Source organism: Triticum urartu, chromosome 5, assembly GCF_003073215.2.
Source record: "Triticum urartu cultivar G1812 chromosome 5, Tu2.1, whole genome shotgun sequence".
NCBI classification, from domain to species: domain Eukaryota; kingdom Viridiplantae; phylum Streptophyta; class Magnoliopsida; order Poales; family Poaceae; genus Triticum; species Triticum urartu.
This window is the reverse complement of record NC_053026.1, coordinates 554142394-554163504: the sequence shown is the minus strand read 5'-3', so window position 1 is coordinate 554163504 and position 21111 is coordinate 554142394. Positions and strand designations below refer to the sequence as shown.

General features: G+C 46.5%; 1 protein-coding gene across 1 annotated transcript; it reads left to right on the top strand.

Annotated features, from left to right (window-relative positions):
• Positions 1–1285: 1285 nt before the first annotated feature.
• LOC125505978 (PLASMODESMATA CALLOSE-BINDING PROTEIN 1-like) lies at positions 1286–3166 on the top strand. Its single transcript, XM_048670872.1, has 4 exons — positions 1286–1488; positions 1642–1881; positions 1988–2027; positions 2737–3166. The coding sequence occupies exons 1-4, from the start codon at positions 1422–1424 to the stop codon at positions 2891–2893; spliced, it is 504 nt and encodes a 167-aa protein (XP_048526829.1). The 5' UTR covers positions 1286–1421; the 3' UTR covers positions 2894–3166.
• Positions 3167–21111: the final 17945 nt, after the last annotated feature.

Here is a 21111-nt window from a genome sequence, read left to right as displayed (position 1 = left end):
CGTCGGCTACGAATGTTCATCCGGTTCTGCGGGCTGAAGCAATGGCTTTACTTCTTGCAGCCTTAGACAATCAAGGCTTTGGGTTGGAATTCTGCCTCTTTTCTATTCTGATTGCAGGACTTTGGTCGAAGGTGCGGTTCAGGACAATGGAGGATCAGGCCGATGCTTGCTGATCTCTTCAATGCCACTTCAAGTCTTAGCTCCTTCAATGTGATACACATCTCTAGATCCCGGAATCCCCTTGCGCATGCACTTGCTAAGAAAGCTTTCTCAAACAGATCTTATCCTACTTGCTGTTTCCTACTTGATCTAACTTCAAAGTTCAAAATGGCCTTTGAAGCCATATATTTTCCCTTGGGGAAAAATTCTATATGTACACTGCTTAGGTTGTTAATGAATAAAGTTAGCTCTCTTTAAGGGGTACAATTTGCCAAAAGAAAAAGCTCTTGGACACGTATGAACCGAGCATCCGGTCAGGCGTCAGCCATTCAACTGCCCCTCATAATTTTCCTGATTTGTCTGGGCTCCTCTCTTTGTCAAAAAAATAATTCTAGATCAATAGCAAATCTTCTTCTTCACCCTCTCCTTCACACACCGGGTTTACTGTCTGACAGTCCGCGGTGACGGGGCGAACACGCCAGGTTCGACGAGACGACAAACCTTGTGATGGGCTCCAACGGTTTCATCGCAGTGGCGACATGCGCAGGAAGGCGATGTTCCGGGCGAATAGGGTCGTAGAAGTAGACGAGCGTTAGCTAGATTTTGGACGGGCCTAGAGATTTTGGATGGGTCTAAAATGTCGGGCGCCAACATAATGGATGTCCGGGCTCCCTCAGAGATCACTTCATAATGGATGTCCGGGCTCACTCAGAGCTCACTGATCCTGGTTTTGGATCGGTCTGCGGGGTTTCATCGATCCAACCCAAAATAAAGGTGTTATTGTTTTTTTTTTGATACAATAAAGGTGCCATTTGATGAGCGCGTTTGAGATGTCCTAGCCAGGCCACGGCGCGCGCACGCCCAAGCAACCCTTTTCACCCCGTGGAGTGGACCATCGCTCGGGGGCGTAGCGTATCCCGCGTGCAGTGCACAGCCGGGTTGCTTGGTTGTCTGCTGCTGTGCTGTGCCTGTGCTGCGGCTGAACTGGAGCGGTGGCTCCCCATGCTGCTGCTACGCGACACACGACCCGAGCCCGACCCGGCCCACTCCCTGCTTCCGCTCCTCCAGTCCTATTTGCCTCGAGCGTGTTCCACCATTGCGCAGCACCCACCCCCCTCTCCCCCCATTAAAACCCCGCCCCGTCCGGCAGGCCAGGGCACGCATACACACACACGCGCCTGCCTGCGCTCTGACGCCACCCCACACACACCACACCGGGGAACCAAGGAAGAAGCAAGGAAGGAACCTGCTCCGCTCCATCCATGGCGTCCCACGCGGCGCGCCTCCTCCTGCTCCTCGCGCTGGCCGCCGCGCTCGCCGGCCGCTCCGGTACGCCCTCACTCCCAACCACATTTCGTCATCTCATCTTCTTCTTCCTTTTTCACCCAATAGCTGGCTGGTTCTGGTTCGGTTCTTGGAAATCTGTTTTATTGTTGGCTTACTGCTGTTCTTGATGCATGGCCGTGGGACGATGGGCATCAGATGGGGCGTGGTGCGTGTGCCGCACGGACCTGCCGGACGCGACGCTGCAGAGGACGCTGGACTACGCGTGCGGCAGCGCCGCCGACTGCAAGCCCATCCAGCCCAACGCCACCTGCTTCGCGCCGGACACCGTCAAGGCGCACTGCTCCTACGCCGTCAACAGCTACTACCAGCGCAGCGGCCAGAACCCGCTCGCCTGCGTCTTCTCCAACACCGCCGTGATCTCCTCCACCGACCCAAGTACCCACCTACTCTACTCATCGTTTCCTCCGTCCTTTCCTCCCCTAATCCCTACAGCCCCAATCGCACAGTTCAAGATTTCTGACGATGCTCCGTTTTCTTGCAGGCACCAACGGCTGCAAGTACCCTGCAAGTGCGACCCCAAGGTAATGCACCTCGTTGCTGATCTGGTACAACTATTTTGCAGAGTTCATCGTCCTCTCTTTTTTCCTTGAGAGAATAGACAAGGACATCTAAGAAGTAGTAAGATGTAGGAGGATTGTTGAACATTATTTCAGTCTTCTTTCAGTTTCATTGCTACCCCCAGAAAACCCTTTACAGCCAACAGCATTTCGCCCATTTACTAGCTACCAAACGGATTGCAATCCTGAATATTTATTGAGTACAAAATGCGATGTCACATGCACATCTGTTTTATTACTTACAACTCTGGTCCAGTAGTACACCATCATTCACTAGCATGCTTTTGGCCGTCTTCACAAGACGCCATTGCAGCCCAGCTATGGGTGTCATTGCCTTGCCACATTAGGTCATTGACCAGCAATAATCACACGATATATTTGGTGGCTGCTGCCATGTGATAGCATCCGCTGTGGGGCGGTGTGTCCGTTACTTGGCCGGGGAAACCTCATGCGCGTGGGCTTCCCCTCTTTTCCCACATTTGGCTGCACCATCGGTGCACAACTGGTGTCATCCTGGACCCTTTTGAGGGGAATCCTATACGCTCCTTTTGAAACTACTCCTCGCGAATTAGCAGGCCATTAGGTGTGAAGCGAGTTCCAGCCGTTTCGATTAGTCTGTTCTGGTCCCTTTTACAGCAGTAACTAACTCCTTGTAAATGTTCTGTTTGTTCAGTGCTCCTGGCAGCCCGCCGCCGCCAATGGCGCAAGGTCCGAACGGCGACCTGAAGGACACCAGCGGCGGCGCCGACGTCTTCCCGGTGGCCGGAGCCGCGACGCGGGCGGTGATCCTGGCCTGCTGCTCGCTCCTTGCTCTCTACTTCATGGCGTGACCAGAGGAGACACAAGGCACCCCTCCTGCACCGACCCTTGGTTTTGGGTGTCTTGTTTCTTGGCACATTTTCTCTTAGTAGTGGTGGTAGGAAGAGAACCTTTGTGATGATGATGGTATTCCGTTCTGGTGGAAGAGTGAAGATAGCTTGTCAGTGAGACCATGATATTGTTCGGTGGAGGGTTTAGGGCTGATGTAGTGATGCTGTTATGACCTGATGCTGTGTCTTGGAGGATACTACTGTCATGACTTGATTCTGCCATGTTTGGTTGTCTTTGCTTGTCTGGTTTCTTGGTGCAGATCAGGGAAATTGGCAGATCGGTGGAGTGCAGCTTGCTGTACGAAAAACCGGTAACGTTGAAACAGTGATGACTGTTCTATGTCTTCCCTTCGTCAAAGGCTCAAAGCGATGCCTCGTCCCTTGTCAAAATTTAGTAGGTACGTCGTGTCATCATGGAACAACCAGCGAGCCTAAGACCGGAGATTGTGAAACAATTCATAAATTGTTCTGGCATTTTTCGTTTTAGATACTGAAATGCAGCAGATGCTCAGAATGTTGTGGTACATGTCCCTCAGGATTCTCTAAAAAAAGTCATCTGATAATAAGAAAACTAGTCTCTTTCAAGAAGATAATAAGAAAACCAGTTACCCAAATGCCAAATTCAGCCCAACTCCCTGACGAAAAAAACTCGTGGGCCACGAATCTATTTCCAGTCCTTTGGGTCATCTCAGCATGAAGGAATCTTCCAAAGAAAACAAGCTACGCACGCATTATGTCTCAAAAAGAAAAGCTACACACGCATTTGTCGAAAGGTTCATCACCGAGCTGTAGATCGTCCAGGAGAGGAAGCTGAACTGCAACACGGTCACTGCAGCAGATATCCCTCAATATCAGACGTAAGGCTCCCCTTGCAGGTTTCGCCAAGATCCACGTCGACGCAGGAGTGGCTAGGCAAAATAGGGGAGCTTCGGCAGCTCCATTTGTCGAGATGAAACTGGCAATTACCTTGGTAGTTCTTCTCTGGTAATTGTTAGTGTACATGACGCCGCTACCTTGGAAGCAATCATATGTCGAGAGGCGTTATCTCTAGCAGAAGACCTCCTTATCTAGAACTTCATCATAGCTTCTGATTCGAAACAGGCGGTGAGCGACATCAACAAAGGTAACGGCGATATGGATTTATTATTAATGAAATCAAGCTGCGAGCTGCTAGCTTCAACTGTAAATTTACTTTCGAAGGTCCTTTTGCGAGCGGTGATGCTCATAGTTCAGCTAAGTTTTCTCTTTAGGACAAGGGTGCCATTTTTGGCTTGTTCAGCCTCATGATGCAAACTGCATCCCACAGACTGTGGCTTTTGGTACCACTAAGAAAAATCTACATCTATATATAAAAAAATCCAACAAATCTTAGCCAACAAATAGTGTCAATCCAACAACCTATATTGCTCCAATAACGAGCGCTTAACATGTTTAGTGTGCGATTATAACATACCATATATAGGCAATCCATGTAGTTAACGTGTAATTGATATCCTTCCTAATATTAATGTGTAACTAATTTTATTAACATGCAATTAGTTTTTCCCTCATATAACGTGCACTGCACGTGCGCATTTACTTGTGTGGTACCGATGACCAATTTAACCTAGATTGCTTTGAGTTGCCAGCCAGCAAAGTCACTCTCACGCCGTTTCAAACTCGCGTAGCAAGTGACGCACGAGCAGTTTGTATCCCAGCTCTTAACCATGAATTGGAAACGGGATTGGAATCTCTTTGGTGGCGCTTCTTGTTGATTTCCATTTACTGGATAGGTAGGTTTACACAGGAACACAGCGGCTCGCGCATGCATCTTCCTGTCCGCACATCTGCGCCGCAATTTGGAAATTTGATTCCACCAGAAATTAGCTGAAAAACTGATGAAATTGAGCACTTCACATAACATGAGGTGGTGATCTAACCATGTTTGTCTGTCTTATCTGAATTGAATAGATGTTCTGTTTAGTGCATTCACTTGGGTTTGGTCACTCAAAGTGACACAGTTGTTGCCTAATTCTTGCAAACTAGTTTTGACTCTTAAGTGGCCATGTGTCGATTGACAACTCTTGAGTGGCCATGTGTTGTAGCATGAGGATGATGTGGCATGACTGTAATTTTAACAAACCGTGAATCTTCAAGGAGTCAAGATCACGTGTGCTGGAGATTGAGTTTGTTTGACTCTCCAAGAATCAGGTTGTAGTTTCCTTGTTTTTTGGATGTCTTGTGTCATTCACGTAGTCCTAACAGTGCAGTGGTGCGGCCCGAGGGGAGGCTCATGTGGGACAACCAGCAGTCCACGCTCGGCATGCTCTACTATGGGGAGTACATGAACACAAGACCCGACGCGTCAGTTTCTGTTTCAATTTTGGCCTCCACATTCTTTTCCACAAGATACATTTCTAGGTATGTTTTCTAAATATTGCATGTAGACTTGTCGTATTAACGGATATGTATTTGAGAAGCGTCACTTCCATAACGGGTATGTTGTGGCATCGGTTATTACCATAATGAGTTGTACTTCTTTTGTCATGGTAATTGACTAATTGTGCGGTGTCTTTAAGAAGCGTCACTTCCATGACATCGGCATCACGCGGATGTGGTTGACAGAATATGTCTTTGAGAAGTGTCTTATCGGTTGCGCGGCGTGGCACCTTCTTGTCCCGCCTCATCAAAAGGCGTGATGGTACCCATAACCCCTAGCTTTTTCGATGGCCGACCATGACGAAAGTCTTCAGCATATCTGGCATTTTAATGCTGGATGAGATGATCTACGACTGAAATGCCTCATCAATAGGCGGCGGCGGTTTAAAGGTAACAAGACCATCAATTTGGTGTATTCATCGTAATTCGTAAATTCGCATGATGTTATGACATATACAGATGTCACGTTATAGAGCAAGTCCATTAGACGTTTCACCTTATATGATCGCACGCCTGCTGGTTTGGCGTGGCAAGGCCTCGCCTAGGCCGCCTATCCATTCGGCACATATGTTTCATTTTGTATTCGTCTATCGCATGGTTGTATTCTTCTCATGCCCTAACTGTGCGTTGTAAGTGCATCTAGTGCCACCCCTAGTTGGTTTTGGAGTATTGACGACAAACCTAATTGAGGGACTAATGTGTTTGTGAGAATTGCAGGATAACACAGGTAGAAGTCCCTCATTGATTCGGTTTTCCTACCAGAGATGACCCCTAAAAATGTATGAAGACATTGAAGTCAAAGGTGGTATATGAAGACATTCACATTGAAGACTATGACAAGAGAAGACATCGCATGAAGCCTATGGAGCTCGAAGACTTAGATCTTTCGTAGTTCTTTTTCTTCTTTGTTGAGTCATAGGAACCACCGTACTGTTAAGTGGGGTCCAAGAGAACCAGTCAGAATGACTGAAGTGATGCTTAAACAAAACCTATGTCTTCGAGTGAAGACTATGAGAGCGAATCTTGTCCAGAGTCGGACAAGTCAGCTTTGCTTGTAGCCCAAGTAAAGTTGCCGTGTGAGTTTGAAATCTGACCGTTGGAACACATGTCAGTTCCTTAGTGACCAAGGATCATTTCGGACAAATCAGGTCGGGTTGCCTTGTGGCTATAAATAGCCCACCCCCTACAACCATAAACGGTTGGCTGCTCAGAGGTTATGCTACGGCTTTTGTCGTTTGAGAGCAACCCACCTCGAAGCATTTGAGAGAGAATTCCTTGTGAGGATAAAGCCCTAACCACCCAGAGCCAAAGAGAATTAGGCATCACTTAAGTCTTCTTGTCCGTGTGATCTGAAGACTTATTACACTTGAGGACTGTGCATCCTCCAGCCGGTTAGGCATCGCGTTCTGAGCATCCAAGAGACATTGTGAATCGCTGGTGAACGAAGTCTGTGAAGGTTTGGGAGTCTACCTTGAAGACTTACCAGAGTGATTGGGCGAGGTCTGTGTGACCTTAGCTCAAGGAGAATACGGTGAGGACTGGGTGTCTTGAGCTGCGTGTTCAGGACTGGGTGTCCGGGACTGTGTGTCCTTAGGTTTAAATACCTAGCCGCCCTAACCAGACGTACAGTTGTCACAGCAACTGGAACTGGTCCAACACATCATTGTCTTCAACAAGTCACTGGTTTCGTCCTTCCCTTCTCTTTTACGTACTGTTACTCCTTGTGAAGACATTGTATGATTGCACTATCTTTTATCTTCACTGAGTGACTGCGTGTTCTGTTTGGCTTCATAATTTCTTCCTACTTGATCCTTACTACATTGCTGCTCTTAGTCATTGTGCTTTCACTCTATTGAATACTTGACTATGGCTTGCCTAGTGTAGTCTACCTTCCGCTGCAGGGTAATAGGTTTATTTCGGTCGTTTGTCTTCATAACTTCCACGTTTTGAAGACTTTCATAAAAATCGCCTATTCACCCTCCATTTAGTCGATATAACGCACTTTCAATTGGTATCAGAGCAAGGTACTCCCTTGTTCTGTGTGATTCGGTTTAACCACCTGAAGTTTTAGCTATGTCGACTGCAGGGATAATTAAAGTCTCCCCTGCGTGCCCCATCTTCGATGGAACTGAATATCCCTACTGGAAGAATAAGATGCGCATGCATCTTGAAGCCATTGACGTCGACCTATGGTATGTCGTCAAGAACGGCGTTCCCAAGGCTGGAGAAGGTGTCACTGCTGCTGACGTCAAGAAGTTTGTTCAACTGGACTCTACTGCCAAGAATATCATCTGTGGTCATCTGACCAAAGGACAGTATGGCCGCGTGAGTGCTTTGGAAACATCTAAGCTAGTCTGGGACTGGCTCTCCAAGGTCAACGAAGGCGTCTCAACCCAGAGAGATCAGAGAATCAGTGTCCTTCGCAACCTCTTCAACCGCTTCAAGAGAAATGACAATGAGAATGTCCAGCTCACATTTGATCGACTCACTGACATCACGAATGAGCTTCAAGCCCTTGGCACTACTGAGATCACCAAGCATGAAGTCGTCAAGACACTACTGAGATCACTTGACAGTTCATTTGACACCCTAGCCCTGATGATTCAAGAACGTCCTGATTTCAAGACACTCGAGCCGTCTGACATACTTGAGAGGCTCAACACACATGAGTTTCAGCTTTCTGAGAAAAGAGATATCTACGGTCCAAACTATGGGCGAACTCGTGCCTTGAAGGCAAAAGCTGTCTCCTCGTCTGAAGAAGAATCTGACAGCAGTTCTGATGATCCTGAAGACATTGGAAGGGAACTTGCTATGCTTGTCAAGAAGTTCCAAAAATTCACCAAGAAGAAAGGCTTCAGAAAGTCTTCCCGATCAAGCTCAAGGAATGATGAAGTTTCTGCTCATGACTACAAGAAGAAAACATGTCACAAGTGCAAGAAACCTGGCCACTTCATCTCTGAGTGTCCGCAGTGGGACAATGAGAACAAAAAGAAGAAGAAGAGCAAGGAATATGACTCTGACGACAAGAAGAAGAAGAAGAAGAAATACTCAAAATCCTCTTCCAAGTCTTCTTCAAAGTCTTCATCACACAAGAAGAGCTCATCTGGCAAGGCACGTGCGTTTGTTGGCAAGGAAATGGATTTAGAGGAGGAGTCCGCTTCTGAGGAGGCGGAGGTGGAGTCTGAGGAGGAGTCCGATTCTGGCGTCGCAAGTCTGGCTACAGCATACGTTGCCAAGTCCATCTTCAACACTGAAGACAATGACCTCATCACCGACACCGATGCAAATGACAAGGACTACTCCGCTCCTACCTACTGCTTCATGGCACGCGGTGCCAAGGTAAACACACGCACTACTCACTATCAAACATCCAGTGATGATGACTCTGATTGTGGTTCAAAACCCAGCTACAAAACACTTGCTAAAATTGCAACTGAACAACAGAAAGCCATGGAACATATTGAAAAACTGTTAGACAAAAGCGATGATTTGTTAGGCGCTGAAATAACTCGTTCTGAGTCCTTAATTGAAGATATAAAAATCTTCACGTTAAGTACGAGGAACTTGAAAGTCGTCATGAAACGCTCTCAACAATTCATGAAAAGCTTTCCTATGATTATCTTCAAAGGAAGCAAGATCTTGAGAAATTGAGAGCGGCTCATGAAGATCTTCAAAAGGAAAATGAGTCACTTCGCTCCAAACAGATCAGTTCCGCTCAGGAAGGATTTGAAGCACCATGTCTTAAGTGCATTGAGCGTGATAATGCTACTATTGTTGCTGAATGTTCTACTGCTGCTACTGTTGCAATATCTTCAACTGTTGATGTGGGAACTAACCCCTCTGCTGAGGATTCCACTGCTATTGCTGATGAGAATGCTAGGTTGAAGACATTGCTTGAAACAGGGATGTATAAAAGTCTTAAAGGGCATCAGACACTATGTGATGTCCTCAAAAAGCAGATCTTGAACCGAAACCCTAGGAAAAAGGGTGTTGGGTTCGTAAGGAAAATGAATGTTGATGGCTCTTACTGGAAACCTGAGCAGTACCCCAAAACCACATGGGTTGCTGCAAAGGAATCTTCAGCAGATCTATCCAATCTATCTGGCTTCTCTTGTGCAAATCCCATTGTCATTGATGAATCCTTTGATGCAAACTATAAACTGTTTAAGAATCAAAATGGTGAAGTGTTTGCCAGGTACATTGGTACTAACTGCAGGAATGGACCGCCTATGAAGAAGATCTGGGTTCAGAAAAAGTGTCTGGAGAATCTTCCTATGAATGTCATCATGACACCACACGTGAAGAAGACAAACCTTAGACCACAGACTTCATACGGTCCAAAGGCTTCATATAGACAGAGGACTCACCTGAGTCGCACTAACGCAAATGTTTTGCAGGGAAACCGTACTCAGGCCTATGAATATGAGCGCGGTTCATCAAACCGCCATGTTCATAAGACCAAGAACTATTATGCTTATTCTTATGAGTACTATTGTCCGCCTGCAAGACTTTTTGCTAGGGCTCCAAAGCCAAAATTCTCAGACGCTGCACTTAGACTTATTGCTTTTAAGCCACCCTTGAAGATGTGGGTGGCTAAGAAAACTTAACTCTCTTTTGCAATGAAAGGTCTCCAGCAGAAAACCAAAATCGTCTGACGCTATTGCTGGGGACCTTAAACATCTTGTAGGGCGCAAGATCAAATGCCCGAATGGTCTTACTATGTACTTCGTTCCTGAATCACTTGCTACTCTCCCTATCAGTCCTAATCTGGATCTAAGCTTTCATAACCCACTGGTTCGTCAAATGTTTTTGCTTCACAATTCTCTTCGTGAAGCCTATCCCCCTAACTGCACTGTAGGGTACGACACCAGCGTCTTCAGAATGGATTATTGATAGTGGGTGTACCAACCACATGACTGGCAAAAGAAGCCTTCTTATGGACTCAACCTTACGTCCATCCGACAAGAGTCACATCACATTTGCTGACACTGGTAAAAGTAAGGTATTGGGTCTAGGTAGAGTTGCAATCTCAAAGGATCAACACATGGATAAAGTCATGCTTGTTGAATCCCTTGGCTTCAACTTAATGTCTGTCTCAATGCTTTGCAATTTGAACATGATCGTAATATTTGGAAAATATCGTTGCCTTGTACTAATGGAATCTGACAAGTCTCTAGTGTTTGAAGGGTATTGGAAAGATGATTTGTACGTGGTGGATTTTTCGGCAGGACCACAGCTTGCCGTATGTCTTCTAGCAAAGGCTTCAGAATGCTGGCTCTGGCATCGGAGGCTAGGGCATGCTGGCATGAGGAACCTCCACACCCTTGCAAAGAAGAAGCATGTCATGGGCATCGAGGGCGTCAAGTTCAAGAAATATCACTTATGCGGTGCCTGTGAAGCAGGGAAGATGACGAGGGCCAAACATCCCTCGAAGACAATCATGACAACCACTCGACCCTTCGAACTGCTCCACATGGATCTTTTCGGTCCCACTCATTACTCAACTCTTACCACTAATGCTTGCCTCTATGGCTTTGTTATTGTTGATGATTATTCTAGATATACTTGGGTGCACATAATCCTTTACAAGACTGAAGTGCAGGATGTCTTCAGACGCTTCGCCAATCGAGCTATGAACAATTATGGCGCCAAGATAAAGCACATCAGAAGTGACAATGGCACTGAATTCAAGAACACTGGCCTTGATACATATCTTGATACCTTGGGCATCACACATGAATTCTCGGCCCCGTACACGCCACAGCAGAATGGCGTCGTCGAACGCAAGAACAGAACACTCATTGAGATGGCCAGAACGATGCTAGATGAATACAAGACCCCAAGAAAATTCTGGCCTGAAGCCATTGATACTGCATGTCATACAATCAATCGTGTTTATCTTCACAAGCTTCTGAACAAGACATCTTATGAGCTCCTTACTGGCAAGAAGCCAAATGTCAGTTACTTCAGAGTATTTGGTGCCAGGTGCTGGATCAAGGATCCACATCACACTTCAAAATTTGCACCAAAAGCACATGAGGGTTTTATGCTTGGATATGGAAAGGATTCGCACTCCTACAGAGTCTTCAATCTCTTTCTCTATAAAGTGGTTGAAACAGTGGATGTGCGATCTGATGAGACTAACGGTTCACAAAGAGAGCACCTGCCAAATGTGCTAGATGAAGTTCTATCCAGCGAATCAATCAAGCTAATGGGAACTGGAGAAATCATACCCTCTGAAGCTCAACCTGAAGAGGAACTTATCATCTCCGCACCTGATCAACCTGAAGACAATGCTCAGTCTGAAGACAATCCCACTAACAATGACAATGATCAGCAAGAGCAAAATCTTCGCCCTGTACATCCTCGTGTTGCCAATGAAGTGCAGATTGAGAGAATAATTGATAGCATCGATGCACCTGGTCCGCTTACTCGTTCAAGGGCGACTCAGCTGGCAAATTTCTGTGGGCACTTCGCATTCGTCCCAATAACAGAACCCAAGAAAGTTGAAGAAGTCTTCATGGAACCTGAATGGATTCAAGCTATGCAAGAAGAGCTTCAACAGTTTGAGCTGAATAATGTATGAGAACTGGTTAAGCGTCCTGATCCTCAGAAGCACAACATAATTGGCACCAAATGGATATACCGCAACAAGCAAGATGAGCATGGTCAAGTTGTCAAAAACAAAACTCGCCTCGTTGCTCAAGGATATACTCAAGTGGAAGGCATTGACTTTTATGAAACATTTGCTCCTGTGGCTTGACTTGAAGCCATACGCATACTGATGGCCTATGCAAATCATCATAACATACTTCTATATCAAATGGATGTGAAGAGTGCTTTTCTCAATGGCAAGATTGAAGAAGAAGTGTATGTTGCACAACCGCCTAGCTTTGAAAATCCAAAACATCCTGACATGGTATACAAGCTCAACAAGGCACTGTATGGCCTCAAACAAGCCCCTCGGGCTTGGTATGACACACTCAAATACTTCCTGAAGAGCAAAGGCTTCATACCTAGTTCCCTCGACCCCACTCTCTTCACGAAGACATATGATGGTGAACTGTTTGTGTGCCAAATATATGTGGATGACATTATCTTCGGCTGCACCAATCAGAAGTACAGTGAAGAGTTTGGATATATGATGCAAGAGCAATATCAGATGTCCATGATGGGAGAGATGAAGTTCTTCCTCGGTCTCCAAATACGACAGCAACGCAACGGCATCTTCATATCTCAAGAGAAGTATCTCAAAGATTGCCTGAAGAAGTTTGGTATGCAAGACTGCAAAGGCTTCACGATGCCAATGCCAACCAAACATCATCTGGGTCCTGACGACAATGGTAAAGAGTTCGATCAAAAGGTATACCGCTCCATGATTGGTTCTTTACTTTATCTATGTGCATCTAGGCCAGATATTATGCTTAGTGTTTGCATGTGTGCTCGATTCCAAGCGGCACCAAAGGAGTCGCATCACTTAGCTGTGAAGCGAATTCTTCGATATTTGGCTCACACCCCAACTCTAGGATTATGGTATCCAAAGGGCTCAGAGTTTGATCTGGTTGGATTCTCGGATGCTGATTATGCTGATGACAAGGTGGATCGCAAGTCTACATCAGGCACATGTCATTTTCTGGGACGATCACTTGTATGTTGGTCTTCAAAGAAGCAGAACTGTGTATCTCTCTCCACTGCTGAATCTGAATACATTGCTGCTAAATCTTGCTGCGCTCAGCTTCTGTGGATGAAGCAAACACTCAAGGACTATGGCATTCATCTGAAGCAAGTGCCACTCTACTGCGACAACGAAAGCGCCATCAAGATTGCCAACAACCCAGTTCAGCACTCGAAGACAAAGCACATTGAAATTTGTCATCACTTTCTCAGAGATCATGTTGTGAAGGAAGATATTGATATCATACACATCAACACTGAAGAGCAATTGGCAGATATCTTCACCAAGCCCTTGGATGAGAAGAGATTTTGCAAGTTACAGTGTGAGCTAAATATCTTGGAATCCTCAAATGTCCTGTGATTAGGCACACACCCTAACACTTATGCATATTGATGACTTAGATGTGCAACACACGAAGAAAAGTATATCTTCAATCAATGAAGACATACATTCTAAGTGTGAATACATTAATGTGGAATTTGACTTCGGAGCGCCACGATAATTGTGTGCCATGTCTGGGTCTAATACTTCCTATACGGTGGGTAAAGCCACCACCAAACTTTCTGTTTGAAGTGCTTCACTCATGGTGTTACATTAGCTATGTCTTCACATTTGGTTTGGCTTCAATCTCAACATGTCTTCATGATTATCTTCACTATGTTGATTATATATATACATATACCAGTGTTCTGTCCTCTACAGCATTCACTTATAGCTATGTCTTCTTGTTGAATCTTTTGAACTAAGTGAATGTGATCGGACCCTAACCTCTCTATGCTGTCTATCTCAAACTCTATCTCTCCAAATCATATGCATTCTATTGAAACTATCGAATGTCTTCTCTGCGTCCTTGTCAGCAGAAGATACAGAGACAACCATTAAGTCCGTTTTCAATGCTCATTCCTTCACCTGAAACCCGGAGAAGTGGCAACGACCACCCGACAATCCAGGCGTGCATGGGACGTGGAACAACCCCCGATATGCTGCATGACGGCCACGTGCCCATCAGATGTGAATCGCCAGGGGCACCTGTGTAATAACGCAGTGTCGCCCCTGTACCTATAAATACACGCCTCACCACAGTCATTATCTCTTCTTCCACTCTCGCACGAACCCTAGCGCCACCGCTAGCACTCGACGACGCCGGCGATGAAGCGCTTCGCTGCTGCAACCTCTCCGACGCCGTCTTCACGCCGACCGCGGACATCGTCCTCTCCGCCGTCGCCGTAGGTGTCCTCCGTTGCCAAGTTAGGGCACGGAAGATCGAACTGCTCGGCCTCCTCTTCCACTCCGTCTAGCAGTTCTTCGTGTGGTAAATAAAACCTCCTTTTTACGGCCCCCTTGATCCTATAGCTTTATCACTTTCTACCACAAGCAGTTTCTATTCCACAAGTTGGATCCCTTTCATACTGCATCTCATAACATGCCTAGTATATTCACTTATGCTTCACAAAGTAGTTAGATTCCTCACTTGTACTGATCTGTGGATTCGTACAAATCTGAAACCAACTCCTTATTTATGAGTGAATGTCTTCGCACGATGAGGTCAATGTCTTCTAAACTGATTTATCTTCAAAATCTTCTGAGAATGCATATGACCTCTTCCCCTTCCCTCGCACCTTAATGCTGTCACAGGTACATGTCCATGGGAGAATCCTTTGGTTCTCATAGTCTGCATTCATTTGCAGAATTCTTACAGCATCACATAAATTCTCCCGAAGCCAGTTCCTGTTTGTCCAGCAAGCGAAAACCTTTGAAGCCTCTGAACGTATTGAAGCCTTTCAGATTAAGGTTCATGGCTTCAGAAAAATCAGCAAGGAAGGATAGCAGAAAGCGTCAAGGAGAAACATCAAGAGATCTGCCCGATGACCTCTCAGAGCTGTACAAGACAGATCCTGAAGAGGATTACAATCAGCGCAAGACACGAATCCAATGGATTCGACGCTATTCGGCAGAACAGTGGTTCAAGTACAAATTTGTGACCAAGGAATATGCTGAAAAGAATGCCATCAAGAGACCATGGGGAGACATCCTCTACAAAAATCTTCAACCCAGAACCAGAGATGAAGCCATTGAACAAGGCTTCTATCCCTGCATGGTCCGTGGACCACAACCTGCGGATGCTGACCCATCGTCCCTGCTGTGGTGTCGTGACGACACTCTGTTCAAGCGCAACTTCCAGTTTGCCCAGAACTCAGCAAAGCAAAACAAGAAGATATTGGGACTAGACTTCAACCCTGGTCCTTCTGCTCCAAGAGCTGACGGCACACGTGATGCAGAACCCAATGTCGTCGGTCCTTTCTACAACCTTGAAGGTCTCATCACCCATATCTTGGTTCAAGGGACTGCCGTGAACGAGCCTGCAGATGACGCTGAATCAGATGAAGCGCCTGCAGCACCGAAGCCAAAGAAGCAGCCAAAAGCTTCAAAGCCTGCCTCTGCTCCAAAACTCTCACGGGCGAAGCCACTGGCAACTGCACCTCCTGAAGACAGTGTGCAGTCTGAAGATTTGTCACGCATCTCCAAGCCTCAGAAGGTCAAGATGCCTCTGCCACACACCGGCCAAGAGCTAACAGTTGCTGCCATTCTGCACAATGATGCCATTGATCTGTCAAGTGATGAAGATCTTGCAGATGATGCCCTTGAGCAACTCATCAAGAGCAAAGAAGAAGCAGAAATCTTCAATGATCTGCCTCTCTTTGATGTAACAATCATCCACAACTTCATTGATGAATGGTTTGACACGCCAAACATCAGCTTCGACGATCTGCAACTACTCATTGGCCTCAGTGTCGCCTTCCATGGCGCCATTGCTTCAGAGTTAGCTATCGCCCAGCACATTGTTGAACTGAAGCAAAAGATTGACTATGAAAAGGCTCAGTTCAAGAAGCATATGGCCAAGCTCAGCATGCAAGAGGTGAAGAACTTCAAGATTATGCTGCACGAGCTCAAGGAAGCCTTTCTCAAGAAACGTGCAGAAGCTCAGGGTTCTCGTGAGCGCATGAAGGTTATGGCTGACAAATGTGTGCAGGCCTACAATGAGGCTGAGAAGCGCAAGGCCCTTAGGCGTCCTGGCATCGACCCCAGGATGGCAGCAAAGAAGATGAAGAAGCCCGCTACGGATAAACCTGACGCACCAAGGCAGGAAGCAGATCCCATTGTCTTCCCAACTAGAATGACTGGCTCGAAGTCAAAAAGCTGGTCAACCGCTTCAGAGCTCAAGAAGACGAGGACTGCTGAGGCTGAAGCCAGGAAGAGGAAACATCCTGAAGCCTCTCCTACTGCCCCCTCCAAGAAGAAGAGGAAGACCAAGAAAGATCGGGCTGCTCCCACAGAGCCTTTGATCGTTGAACCCATTTCCATGGTTCGTCCTGACGCTGAACGCCAACTGACAATCCATGAGCCTGCTTTCACAGAGGCTCATGAAGCTGAAAACTTTCCAGCAGCTGATCCCATCGCTGCTGAAGACATTGGTCAACATGACCATGTAGAAGATGGTGCAGTCCTTCCTCAGCTCGAGAATAGCGAACTCATCAGCATTGGTCGTCCTCTGACGCCAATCGCTCAGGATGCTTCATGGGCTGATCGCCCACAAGAGGAAGAAGACTTTGAGGCCCAGCCAACTCCAACTACAGAGGCGTCGCCTGCGTTGCGCAGGCTTCGCAAAGGACCTAGGCGTCCAGTCTCTGCGTCTGAAGCTGAAACTGCTGAAGACATTCCGGCTGCATCAGCCGATGAAGAAGAAGTCCCACAAGCTGCTGCTACTCCCCTGTCCCACCAAGAAGCGGTTCTCGAGGAGAACGTGATTGTGACCGACCCTCCAGCTCGTCAAGTGGAGGTTGAAAATCTTGAGGCTGCCACCACCACCACCAATGAAGCCACTGACGTTGTCATGGATGAAGCTAATGTGGAGCCCTCCCCAACAAAAGCATCAGAAGTCAGCGAAGCCACTGATCCCACTACTTCTGTTCCTGCACCTGCTGCCGGTCCCCAGTTCGACTATCATGTTGAGCACAGGCCTCAGGTACAGAAGCCAATCCCAAGATTGTCCAGATTCCCAGGTCCTGCATCAGTATCTGGATCCTTCAATATCAATGGCTTCAGAGAAGACAACACATTCTTCAATAGCTCCAGGAACCCCTACTCAAGGGAAAGGATATCATCTGATCGGTTCTGGAGCTATCCGCAGTGAAGCTATTACTCCTGCATTCTATACAATCAAGGTCGCATCTTCCCACACAAGCGTCTTGACATGAAGCTATAGTTGGTCTGCCCTGTCTAGAAGAAGCTCTGGATTGCTTCAAAGAAGTTGGATTGCTGCCATTCGTCACTGACCAAGAGCATTGGAATGAAGAGTTGCTGCTCTAATTCTATGCCACACTTCACATCCGTGGGTATAACAGAGATCCGAAGACTTGGGTCCTGGAGTGGATGACAGGAAACGTTCATCACGAAGTCAAAGCCTTTGACATCATTGAGCTCACTGGTCTGCCCACTCCCGGAGAGCTCTACGAATTTGACTGTCAACTTCACAGTGAAGCTGTGGAGAGCATCTTTCAGAAGCCTGAACCTAACATGAGTCAGATGCTCAGTATGATGAAGCCATTACCCCAAGATGCTGCATATCCCAAAGAGTGTTTTGTTGAAGACCTAGAGTATCTGCCAAGGACTATTTATCACATCATAAGGCGAACTCTCTGGCCCATCAAAGGGCACTCTCCACATGCCAAGATTGAAGGTGCAATGAAGACTTTGGTCTTCTATATTCTTCATGGAAAATGCTTCAATGCACAGGACTTCTTCATTCGCCAACTGGCTGCATCAGGCTCTGATCTGTTTGGCTTGAAGTTCTACGCCCCATGGGTCATGCGGCTGATCAAATTTCACTCAACTGTCTCATATCAGCCATCTGCTCGCAATCATCGGATTTTTCTGCCTGATGTGGATATGTCTATTGAAGCCATCTATCCTAAGCCTGCCAAGGAACCCCTAAGTCTTCAGAATGCAGAGCATCAGAGTTTCTCTCAGAACATTGAAGGAGTTGAAGCAGTCGCTCATGTGTATCCTTTGGCTGGCACTACACATGCACCGCATCCTGCTCTCACTAAAGCCACTGACAGTACAACTGCTCCATGACCCAAGAAGCGCACTCGTGTTCTCAACGACCGAGAGCTTCTTGTGGCTCTTCATCAGAAACAGGATAGGCATCATGACTGGCTGAAGCGTCAAATGCAAAGCCTCTTGGTGGATGTTAATCGCATTCACAATCTTGCCACCAAGAATGCTTTTGTTGCCCATGAAACCTCTCGCCGCACATGGAAAGGGCTGACACTGATGTGTTCTGAAGATGATCTTCAAGAGGATGGCTTCACTGAGCGCTTCAAGTTTGACTCCACACCTCCTCGAAGGGCAGTGCTGCGACGAACTCCATCTCTTGAAGACTCTGAGTTCTCTTCCTCTGCTGCAACTGTGAATGCCAGAGTGATCGAGGATGAAGATGATGCTACTTCACCGCCACCTCCTTCAGCACGCTTCGACTCTGCTCCAAGCTCTTCTGCACCGCCAAACACCACCAACGACCCTGCTGCTTCACCTACTCTTCATGGGAACGAGTAGATGCTCTATGTCTTCAAACCTTTTTGGTCCTTACTGACAAAAGGGGGAGAAGCTGAGTTTGATAGTCTTCAAGCGGGTCCATATGGGCGGGTGCGTTATATTTTGCTTCGTGTTTACAACTCTCGTTTTGATACATTTGGTTCTTTGAGTTGTAACACTTAAAACTCGATGGTCGTCTGCTACCTATTTGCCACCTTGTGATGCGATGATAAATTCCGCATGTGCGACGATAAATTCCGCACTTAGATCATTTTGCAGACGTCCATTTTCCATTATGCATGTCATTATCTTCACATACCCTTTTCATGCATAGTGGATTGTCATCATAAGTTGAAAAGGATCTCCACAAGCACAACCTGCCATGTGCATTTGCATTCCAAAAGCAAACTACTTATATGCACATCTTCAGGGGGAGCCCTTGCAACTTATGAAGACAATTCCTTATCCTTTACAATTTCACATATTATATTCCCCGTTGAAAACTTCAACTAGTTTGTCATCAATCACCAAAAAGGGGGAGAATTGTAAGTGCATCTAGTGCCACCCCTAGTTGGTTTTGGAGTATTGACGACAAACCTAGTTGAGGGACTAATGTGTTTGTGAGAATTGCAGGATAACACAGGTAGAAGTCCCTCATTGATTCGGTTTTCCTTCCAGAGATGACCCCTAAAAATGTATGAAGACATTGAAGTCAAAGGTGGTATATGAAGATATTCACATTGAAGACTATGACAAAGAGAAGACATCGCATGAAGCCTATGGAGCTCGAAGACTTAGATCTTCGTAGTTCTTTTTCTTCTTTGTTGAGTCATAGGAACCACCGTACTGTTAAGTGGGGCCAAGAGAACCATTCAGAATGACTGAAGTGATGCTTAAACAAAACCTATGTCTTCGAGTGAAGACTATGAGAGCGAATCTTGTCCAGAGTCGGACAAGTCAGCTTTGCTTGTAGCCCAAGTAAAGTTGCCGTGTGAGTTTGAAATCTGACCGTTGGAACACGTGTCAGTTCCTTAGTGACCCGGGGTCATTTCGGACAAATCAGGTCGGGTTGCCTTGTGGCTATAAATAGCCCACCCCCCTACAACCATAAACGGTTGGCTGCTCAGAGTTAGTGTACGGCTTTTGTCGTTTGAGAGCAACCCACCTCGAAGCATTTGAGAGAGAATTCCTTGCGAGGATAAAGCCCTAACCACCCAGAGCCAAAGAGAATTAGGCATCACTTAAGTCTTCTTGTCCGTGTGATCTGAAGACTTATTACACTTGAGGACTGTGCATCCTCCAGCCGGTTAGGCGTCGCGTTCTGAGCATCCAAGAGACATTGTGAATCGCTGGTGAACGAAGTCTGTGAAGGTTTGGGAGTCTACCTTGAAGACTTACCAGAGTGATTGGGCGAGGTCTGTGTGACCTTAGCTCAAGGAGAATACGGTGAGGACTGGGTGTCCTGAGCTGCGTGTTCAGGACTGGGTGTCCGGGACTGTGTGTCCTCAGGTTTAAATACCTAGCCGCCCTAACCAGACGTACAGTTGTCACAGCAACTGGAACTGGTCCAACACATCATTGTCTTCAACAAGTCACTGGTTTCATCCTTCCCTTCTCTTTACGTACTGTTACTCCCTGTGAAGACATTGTATGATTGCACTATCTTTTATCTTCACTGAGTGACTGCGTGTTCTGTTTGGCTTCATAATTTCTTCCTACTTGATCCTTACTACATTGCTGCTCTTAGTTATTGTGCTTTCACTCTATTGAATACTTGACTATGGCTTGCCTAGTGTAGTCTACCTTCCGCTGCAGGGTAATAGGTTTATTTCGGTCGTTTGTCTTCATAACTTCCACGTTTTGAAAACTTTCATAAAAATCGCCTATTCACCCCCCCCCTCTAGTCGATATAACGCACTTTCATGCGTTTGTTATTCGCACGTTTGTAATAGGCGTGTTTGTGACATAAAAAACAGGTGGACTCATTTGGACTAGGCGCGGTGGAATTTGTATATTTGAGCATTGGCTCCCCCCCCCCCAACATGCCCTAGCTGTGGGTTTGCTATTCGCACGTATGTAATAGGCGTGTTTGTGACATAAAAAAACAGGTGGTCTCATTTGGACTAGGTGCGGTGGAATTTGTATATTTGAGCATTGGTTCCCCCCACACACACACACACGGAAAAGCTCGTCCCTTTCCTCACGTTACTTTCCAAATCCACACTCATAGTCATCGTATACCCACCTTGTGTTGGGGAACGCAGTATTTCAAAAAAATTACCTACAATCACGCAAGATCTATCTAGAAGATGCATAGCAATGAGAGGGGAGAGTGTGTGTACGTACCCTCATATACCGAAAGCGGGAGCGTTTAGTAACGTTGTTGATGTAGTCAAACGTCTTCGCGATCCAACCGAACAAAGCACCGAACGTACGGCACCTCCGCGTTCAACACACGTTCAGCTCGATGACGTCCCTCGATCTCTTGATC